General features: G+C 18.5%; 3 protein-coding genes across 3 annotated transcripts, besides 2 other annotated features; 2 read left to right on the forward strand and 1 right to left on the reverse strand.

Moving 5' to 3' along the window:
- Window positions 1–319: 319 nt before the first annotated feature.
- Window positions 320–1138, forward strand: PGAL8A_00449900 (fam-g protein; the record flags this gene model as incomplete). Its single annotated transcript, XM_028673249.1, has 2 exons — window positions 320–394; window positions 524–1138. 2 exons carry the CDS (start codon window positions 320–322, stop codon window positions 1136–1138), a joined length of 690 nt encoding a protein of 229 aa, XP_028529721.1.
- A 2298-nt stretch (window positions 1139–3436) lies between these two features.
- Window positions 3437–4435, forward strand: PGAL8A_00450000 (fam-g protein; the record flags this gene model as incomplete). Its single annotated transcript, XM_028673250.1, has 2 exons — window positions 3437–3511; window positions 3641–4435. The coding sequence occupies 2 exons, from the start codon at window positions 3437–3439 to the stop codon at window positions 4433–4435; spliced, it is 870 nt and encodes a 289-aa protein (XP_028529722.1).
- Window positions 4436–5338: 903 nt separating this feature from the next.
- Window positions 5339–5739: a repeat region.
- A 618-nt stretch (window positions 5740–6357) lies between these two features.
- Window positions 6358–7058: a repeat region.
- Window position 7059: 1 nt separating this feature from the next.
- PGAL8A_00450100 (fam-g protein) lies at window positions 7060–7610 on the reverse strand (the record flags this gene model as incomplete). The annotated part of the gene is made up of 2 exons (XM_028673251.1): window positions 7060–7404; window positions 7536–7610. The coding sequence occupies 2 exons, from the start codon at window positions 7608–7610 to the stop codon at window positions 7060–7062; spliced, it is 420 nt and encodes a 139-aa protein (XP_028529723.1).
- Between the last annotated feature and the right edge of the window lie 2445 nt (window positions 7611–10055).

A 10055-nucleotide genomic window follows, 5' to 3' on the forward strand; every position in this document is an offset into this window, starting at 1 on the left:
ATTTTTTTTTTTTTGTTATTTTATGTCATTATTTAAGGAGTATATATAATTATCTGTATTAGATAATATTTAGAAAATTAAATAAGCAGATATTTGTTTGCTAAGTAACCATAATATCATGTGTAATAATAAAAAATTAGAAATTACATTTCATATATGAAAATAATTTTCTATTTTAAAAATTTAAGAAATTAATATAAGTTATAATAATATCTAAATTAATATTACAAATCCATATTTTAGTATTATTGAAAATTGAAACAATTTTACACCTGAATTAACAACTTCCACTTCAATATTATTCTATAAATATATTAATATGAAAACGTTAACTTTATATTTAAAAATTACTACATTCCTTCTTTTAATTTGGATGTATCAATGTTTTTATAACGTAAGTTAAAATTTTTACAAAAAATATACATATAGATATATTTTATTTCTAATTATTTTTAACATTTCATTTGATTTTCTATTCTAACAAAAGAAACATTCTTTTAAAAAATTTTTATTTAATCCATAGTGTTATTCCTATAAAACATTGATTGATAAAAATATATTGCAAATAAAAAATGAGTTAAAATATGAAAGAGTATTAACAGAGGGGGACATAGCAGGTAATAAGCAAACTAACGCTGAAGAATGTCTAGAAGAATGTCCATTAGATAATGAAAAAAACAAATGTATAGATCCGGATCTATACAAAAATCCGCACCATTATTGGCGTAAGGTCATGATTCCAAAATTGTGGGAGCGATTTAATAAAGAAACAAGTGAAATGGACCCTAAATCGAAAAACCGAAAATGGAATGTTCATTGGTATAATATTTCAACTACGAAAGTTAGAGAACTATATTCAATGTCTCGTCGACGTGATATTCCAGATGAAGAAAAAAACGAAAAAATTGATAGTATTATGAAAGAAATTGACTCAGAATTTGATAAATTTTTATATGAATGTAAGAAAGAGATGACAGACAATAAAACAGAATACGAATCTAATAAAGATATAATAGAGAATATAACAGAATCCGAATCTAAGAAAGAGCAGGGAAAAAATGAAATAAAAAATAATAAATTAAAAATTTGGAAATTGTTTATTAATTGTTTTTATAATCCTGATGAGAATAAAAATTAATGGTTTAGCAGAGAATATAGGATTAGTCATGCACAAGATCTAGTTAAGAAAAGGAAAAATTTATATTTTGTCTAAATTTTTTTTATAGAAATATATTTTATTTTTTAAAAAAAAAAAAAATTAAAAGAGAAAAAATTTTTAGAAAGAAAAAATTTCATAAGAATATTTTTTAATTTTTAAGAATAAAATTTTCGTTAAGTGATATTAATATAATTAAAATTTTTCTTTATTATTTATGTATTTTCATTATTTTTAAAAGCTGCGAACTTAAATTACTGAAAATCTCTTATAAAAAGCAATAATTATTTTGTACTTAAAAATTAATAATTAATGAGAATATATGTTTTTAATAAAAATACATATTTTTATCAAAGTAAATTCACAATGAACCTCATTATTGTAGTTTATTTTTTTATATCATTGATATTAGATTTAAAATCCATTTAATTACTTGAGAAAACTCCATATTCTCTTTAATAATTTGTTTTTCATTACTCCAGCAAATTCACTCAATGATAATTTAATAAATTAAAAATGTAATTTATGGAAATAAATAAATCAGATAGTAAATGTACAGGATAAAATAGAAGAAAAAAAGTTGGATGCAGAACTATTACCAGCTTACCTACATGACAAAAAAAGGACACAAAAAGGAAAAAAAAAAAAAGTCTTTATTGAGAATTATTAGAGTTAAAGATTTGTTAATAAAAGGAATTATTAGCGTTTTTGAGAAAACAATCCATTAATATTTACAAAGATGTCTTATAAAATTTAACCTTTTAAGAAAAAAGTTATATTTGGAAGGGATAATTGTTGAATTCATTAATACTATATAAATGATTTACCTAAATTTCGTAAGTAAAATGAAAAATAAAAAATTGTGCCATAAATATATATAACTAAAAATAAGAAAGAAAATAAACACATCGTAATAATAATCAACACTTTTCAAATAAATATGTATAGGTAAAAAAAAAAAAAAAAAAAAAATATTTTTTTTATATTTAATTAGAAGATTATAATAATATATATGCAAAAAGTTATTTTATAATTCTCTTTTATCTTTATTTATTGATATTTTTTATATCCCAATGAAAATGCATTCTTATGAATTTTATAAGAAAAAATCTATTATATTTAAATAAAGATATATTTTTATATTCAGTAAATAATATTAATATTAAAATTGAAACTAATAAGTATTACTAGTAAAAAAGTAAATTTACAGGAATATATTTTTAGAATAAAGTAAATTTGTCAAAAAACTTTTTTTAAAAAATATTTTTTACTTTAAATATGTTATTAAAAAAATAGTATTTTTTTTTTTTTTTTTTAAATTGTAATTAATTTTTTTCACTTTTAAAAATGCTTTTTACATGATTTGTTATTATAATTTCTTAAAAATAAATACCTATCTTCACTTTTTCTTTTGATTTAAAGTACTTAATAAATTTTTTTTATTTTTTTTCAAATAATTGAAAAAGTAATATTTTTTTAAAAATAGTTATAACAAAAAATAAATATATACATATATTGTATAAACATTTATCAATAATAAAAATAAAAATAAAAGAATTAAGATAAAAAAATGTATATTAGAAAAATCAAAAAAGTTATATTTTAAAGAAAAATATACACAAACAAAAATTAGTTTCACATAAGTGAAAAATTGTGACAAATGTAGTATAATGCATGACAAATACATGCGTATAAAAATTTTTAATTTATAGAGTTTTTTTTTCTTTTTTTGATGGAGATATATCTATATAATATATGAAGACTTATATTTATAAATCATAATATACTGTATATTAAATAATTTAAAGTTCAAAATAATTCAAAGAGTTTATTAATTTAGAAAAAAAAAATTAAAAGAATCCTTTAACATTAAATGTATGTCATTTATAATTTTTATGTGCATTAATTAAAAATATTTTATTTTTTTAAATAATTTAAAGATAAATAAAATTTTAATAAAATATTTTTAAAATAACTTTAACCGATTTATTATATTTTTTATTTATTTGTTAATTAGTACTCTTATTTTATTTTTTAAAGAATTAAGAATATTATTCCTAATTAGTGTAACTATAATATCATGTGTAATAATAAAAAATTAGAAATTACATTTTATAAATGAAAATAATTTTCTATTTTAAAAATTTAAGAAATTAATACAAGTTATAATAATATTTAAATTAATATAACAAATCCATAATTTATCAATATTGAAAATTGAAACCATTTTACATCTGAATTAACAACTTCGCTTCAATATTATTCTATAAATATATTATTATGAAAACGTTAACTTTATGTTTAAAAATTACTACGTTCCTTCTTTTAATTTTGTTGTATCAATGTTTTTATAAGGTAAGTTAAAATTTTTACAAAAAATATACATATAGATATATTTTATTTCTAATTATTTTTAACATTTCATTTGATTTACTATTCTAACAAAAGAAACATTCTTTTAAAAAATTTTTATTTAATCCATAGTGTGATTCCTATAAAACCTTGATTGATAAAAATATATTGCAAACAAAAAATAAGTTAAAATATGAAAGAGTATTAACAGAGGGTAACATAGAAGGAAAAAAGCAAACTTACGCTGAAGGATGCCTAGAAGAATCTCCATTAGATAATAAAAAAAACAAATGTAAAAATCAGGATAAATACAAGGATCCGTCTAATTATTGGAATAAGGTCATTATTCCACAAATGTGGAAAAGATTTGATCAAGAAACAAGTGGAATGGACCCTAAATTGAAAGAAAAAAAATGGAATGTTGAATTGCATAAATTTTCAAATACGAAAGTTAGAGATATGCATTTAATATCTCGTCGATGTGATTTTTCAGATGAAGAAAAAAAACAAAAAATTGATAGTATTATGAGAGAACTTCACTCAGAATTTGAGAAATTTTTATGCAAATATAAGAAAGGGATGACAGACAATAAAGCAGAATCCGAATCAAAGAAAGGGATGACAGACAATAAAACAGAATCCGAATCTAAGAAAGGGATGACAGACAATAAAACAGAATCCGAATCTAAGAAAGAGCTGAGAGACAATAAAACAGAATGTGAATCTAATAAAGAGATGAGAGACAAAAAAACAGAATCCGAATCTAAGAAAGAGATGACAGACAATAAAACAGAATGTGAATCTAATAAAGAGATGAAAGACAATAAAACAGAATCCGAATCTAAGAGAGATCAGGGAAAAAATAAAAAAAAAAATGAGAAATCAAATATTTTCAAATTTCTTTTTTGTAGGTTTGATAACCATTAAGAGGATAAAAATTAATGGTTTAACAGAGAATATAGGATTATTCATGCACAAGATATAGTTAAAAAAAAGAAAAATTAATATTTTGTCTAAATTTTTTTTATAGAAATATATTTTATTTTTTAAAAGAAAAAAAATTAAAAGAGAAAAATTTTTTAGAAAAAAAAAATTTCATGAGAATATTTTTTAATTTTTAAGAATAAAATTTTCGTTTAGTCATATTAATATAATTAAAATTTTTTTTTTATTATTTATGTATTTTTATTATTTTTAAAAGCAGTGAACTTAAATTACTGAAAATTACTTATAAAAAGCAATAAATATTTTGTACTTAAAAATTATTAATTAATGAAAATATATGTTTTTAATAAAAATACATAATTTTTATCAAAGTAAATTCACAATAAACCGCATTAATGCGGTTTATTTGTTTATATCATTAAAATTATATTTAAAATCCATTTAATTATTAGAGAAAAGTCCATATTCTCTTTAATAAATTGTTTTTAATTCCTCTAGCAAATTCATTCAATGATAATTTAATAAAGTAAAAATGTAATTTATGGAAAGTAAATAAATCAGGTAGTAAATGTAGAGGATAAAATAAAAGAAAAAAAGTTGGATGTAGAACTATTAACAGCTTATTTAAATGACAAAAAAAGGACACAAAAAGGAAAAAAAAAAAAGGTCTTTATTGAGAATTATTAGAGTTAAAGATTTGTTAATAAAAGAAATTATTAGCGTTTTTGAAAAAAAAATTAATAGCTGTATGGAAAATAAACAGACATGAAGGTACTAGATAAATGAAGAAAAAAAGAATTGAATAGTGTGAAGAAAATATTCAAGTTATTAGAAAATAGAACAAAACTTTATAAGAAGTTTTTTCGTGGAAAATTTTTATCATTGAATTTTAAACAGAAAATTTTATATTAACAATAATAAAATTTTCGTGTTTGTATTATTTTATAACTTATTTTGTGTTTTGTTATTTATATTTGTTAATTCATGAGAAGTGGATTTGAAATGTTAAATATTAATCATAACATTATAAGTAAAATATATGTGATTTAAAACTAAAATTTATAAGGATTTAAATTTTTAATAAAAATAGGGATTTTTATTAAAATAATTAAAGGCCTCTTAAAAACAATAAATGCTCAATGAAGGAGACAATATACATTTCAATGGTTTATAGTATTAAAAACATATTTAAATTCATTTAAATGGTAGAAGAAACTCTACATGCTCGTTGTTAATTTTTTTTTTCAATACTCTAGCAAAGTAATGAATAGGAAATTAATAAAACATTAATTATATTTATTTTACTTATATTATGATTTATATTTAACAATTCAAAGTTATTGCTCTCAAATTAACAACCATAAAAAATTGATAAAATTCAAATTATATTACGTAAGTACTACAAAACACAAAAATTATATTATAGTTAATATAAAATTTTATTATATAATTTAAATAAAAATACACCACAATAAGCTTTCTTATTTAATAACTTTTTCTTCTATTTTTCGACAACTAAATTCCTTTTAAAAAAAGAAAAAATTTATTTTTTTATGTATTTAAATTACAAGAATAAAAAAAACCATTAACTAATTTTTATCTTTTTTTTTTTTAATTAGCATTTTCATGTTGGTTAATAAAATATATTATTAACCTTTTTGATCATAAACGGTAATAGTTGTGTGGAAAATATATAGTTATACATGGAAATTCTAGATTAAAAAAAAAAAAAAAAAAAAAAATAATTGTTAATTTCATTGTTTTCTTTTTCTAATTTTTAAATAAAAAAAAAAAAAATATATTTACTTTTTTTTTAAAATGATTAATTTTTCAGTTGAAATATTAATTTATTTATTTCTTATTCCATAACTTTACTATAGGATTGAGCAAACATATTAATAAAGTGATTTATTAATTGGGTGTTCGGGGACTTTACTATAATACTGAACAAACCAATTAATAAAGAGCATGTTGAGATGTCTCTACTATTTTTGTATATTTGTATATATTTTTATTTTTGATTTGAACAAGTGATCTTTAATCATAATCTACTTCGTTCAGCATTTTTTTATCTCAAAAGGTATTTATTTATTTTAATAAATAAATCCTTATTTTTATTAAAAATTTAAACACTTATTTAACATTAACTATTAATTGACTATAATTACTAGTTTATTTATTATGAGTTATATTCAGCAATCATTTTATATTGCTGTTGAATTAACGCAACAAAAATACTTATTAAAAATGCAAATAAATTATATGAATATTAATTACGTGAAAATTTTTCTTCATATGTATAAAATTTTCTCTCACAAATTCAAAATATAAATATTATGCAAATTAAACGCTTTACAAAAATATTATTATCTTTTGTAAAAAAAATCTCTCTCCTCTGATTCTCTTTAAAAAAAATTAATTCTTTTTATTTTTTTTTTTAATTTTTATCTTTATCTTTTTTGAAAGAAACATTTTTCAAAAAAAATTCCAATAATTTTTTTTTTTTTTTTTTTTTTTTTTTTTTAGTTAGTACAACTAACTATGTATTCTCCACATAGCTAGTCCTTTTATAGCCAAAAAGGTTAATGAAGCCTTTTATTAACCAGTCAGTTAGAAAAACCTTCACACGGATCTTCTATATAATTATTTCTATAAGCATTTAATATTTTATCTCCACATTTATATCTCATTTCATTTGCTTTTTTAAATAAAATTTCTTGTACAATGTTTGACACAATATTAGCGATATAACATTTAATATACATGTCCATTAAATAAACCAAATCAACATGCCTCATCTCTATTTCATTAGATGGGTAACGATCTATAAGTATTTCAATAGAAGATGATTTTTTTTCTGATTTATCTCCCTCTGCTAACACTCTTTCGTGTTTTAACCCAATTTTTGTTTGTAATGTATCTCTATTAATCAATGACTTAGTGGAATCATACTATAGGATTAAATAAAAATTGTTTAAAATGTTTTTTTCAATTGTTATATTAATAAATTAAGTAAAATTTTTAAAATGATTAGAAATAAAATATATTTATATGTGTTTTTTTTATATGAATTTTATCTTACCTTGTAAAAAAAAGGGAATATCCAAATTAAAAGAATAAATGTAAAAACTTTGAAATATAAAGTAAATGTTTTCATTTTAATACTATTATAGTCTAATATTAAAGTCAGAGATATTAATCCAGTTCAAAAATTGCTTCTATCTTTTCTAAGAATAAGTTAGAGATAAGTAATATTGCTTTAGGTATTATTACGACCTTTGTAAATTTTATAAGTTTTTAAGGTAAAAAATTATTTGTTTATATGAAATGTAATTCTTAATTTTTTATAATTATACATAATATTACATTTACTTTATGTAAGGTTAATGCTATTAATTTTTCAAAAAATAAAATAAATAATAAGGTATATATGTTAAAAAAAAATGTTAAAATATGTAAAGCTATTTTAAAAATATTTCATTAAAATTATATTCATCCTTAAAGTAGATAAAAAAATTATATAATGCTAATTTGAAATAAATTAAATTATAAATGTTATATAATTAATCTCAATAAATTTTTTTTATTTTTTTTTTTTTTGTTTAACTATTAATTTTTTTTTCTGTGAATCACGTTAAACTTTAAATTATTTTATACATGGTATTTGGTTATTTATAGGTATAATTTTAGATATATTAGAGATATTATATTTCTATCAAAAAAAAAAAGAAAAAAAAAAAACACTATAAATTAAAAATTTTTCTATGCATGTATTTTTCATACAGTATACTATATTTGTAGTCATTTTTAATTATATATGAAACTAATTTTTAATTGTGCATGTTTATTCTTTAAATGTAGCAATTTTGATTTTTCTATTATATTTTTTTTATCTTTATGTTTTCTTTTTCTTTTTGTTATTAATATATGTTTATATAATATGCATATACATAATTATTTTTTAAAAAAATTTCCTTTTTCAATTACTTCTCACAAAATAAAAAAAAATTATGAAATGCACAAATTCAAAAGAAAAAGTGAAAACATATCTATTTTGAAGAAATTATAATAATATATCACATTAAAAAGCATTCCAAATTAATTACAATTTAAAAAAAAAAAAAAAACTATTTTTTTAATCATATGTATATAGTAAAAAGCATGTTTCAAAAAATACTTTATTTATTTTTCGACAAATTTACTTTTGTAATTATTCTAAAAACTGTGAAGAAAATTCTTTTTTATATGAAACATATTGTATAAATATATTTTTATAAATTATTTTTTTTTGTAATTAATAATCATAAGCACAAACATTAAATTTAATAAAAATGTTAATTATTATATTAACTAAAAAGATATATCTTTAATTAAATATAGTGAATTTTTTCCCAGAAAATACAAGGATATATATGTTCATTAAGATACAAAATGTATCAATAAATAAATATAATACAGAATTATAACATATCCTTTTGCATGTGCATTATCATTACCTTATAATTAAATATGAAAAAAAAATTATGTGCCTTTTTTTTTAGCCTTTTTATACATAATCGATAATTTATAATTATTATGATAATTCTTTCATTTTATTTTTTATTTTGTTATATTTTAGTTGTGAACATTTTTATTGCTATTCTTTTATTTTTCCTTATCTTTCTCATAAAATCTAAGTAACTCAATTATTGTACTATAAATAATATTATCGACCTATTTTAAATAATATTTAGATAAATATAGAAAAAATATTTTTAATTATATACGTCATATTGCAAGGAAAATATGCATACATGAAAGCGTAAAGAATGTACGTATCTTAAAAAAAAAATACACTCACTATAAGTAAATACATTTAATAAAAACAATTGCTTTAACAGTAAATGCATCTAAAAAAAAATACATTCTCTAAAAGTAGATGCATTTAAAAAAAATACTTGCTCTAAATAGGAATAAGATATGAAAAAAATGTGGATATAATTATTATTTTTTTTTTTTGTATAAAAAATTAAGAATGTAATATCAAATGTGACATACATGAGATATAATGTAAACTAACAACAATAGTAATTAATTCATGCATTTAATATATGACATAAATAATAGAAGTGAATAATCTGATAAAGATAAATGAATAGAGCCTTTTCTACATGCTTTTTAATAATTTATTTGTTCAATACTAGAATGATCACTGAATGAAAAATTAACAAATAATTTATATAATAGAAAAGAGTTCAACAATTTTCCCTTTCAAATTTTACATTCTTCTAAAATATTTAAGTGCTATAAGACATCTTTGTAAGCATTATTAAAGAATTTTATTAAGAACTTTTATTTTTTTAATTTAATTTGTAAGAATATTTGACATAACATAAATAAAAATGTATATGAATAAATATTACCTTCTTAATATATTAACGCTCATTATACTTTAAAAAATAATATATTTAATAAATGTGAGTTATTATGATTTTTTTTTTTTTAATATAATACATAAATGCAGTTTTTCCAACTAAAAATACGTAAAGTATAATATTATCATACATTTATACATATTGCTCCATGGTATTGAAATCTTTTAAATAATATATGTATTGTATAT

The sequence above is a fragment of the Plasmodium gallinaceum genome (genome assembly GCF_900005855.1).
Source record: "Plasmodium gallinaceum strain 8A genome assembly, contig: PGAL8A_v1_124, whole genome shotgun sequence".
Classification (NCBI taxonomy): Eukaryota; Apicomplexa; class Aconoidasida; order Haemosporida; family Plasmodiidae; genus Plasmodium; species Plasmodium gallinaceum.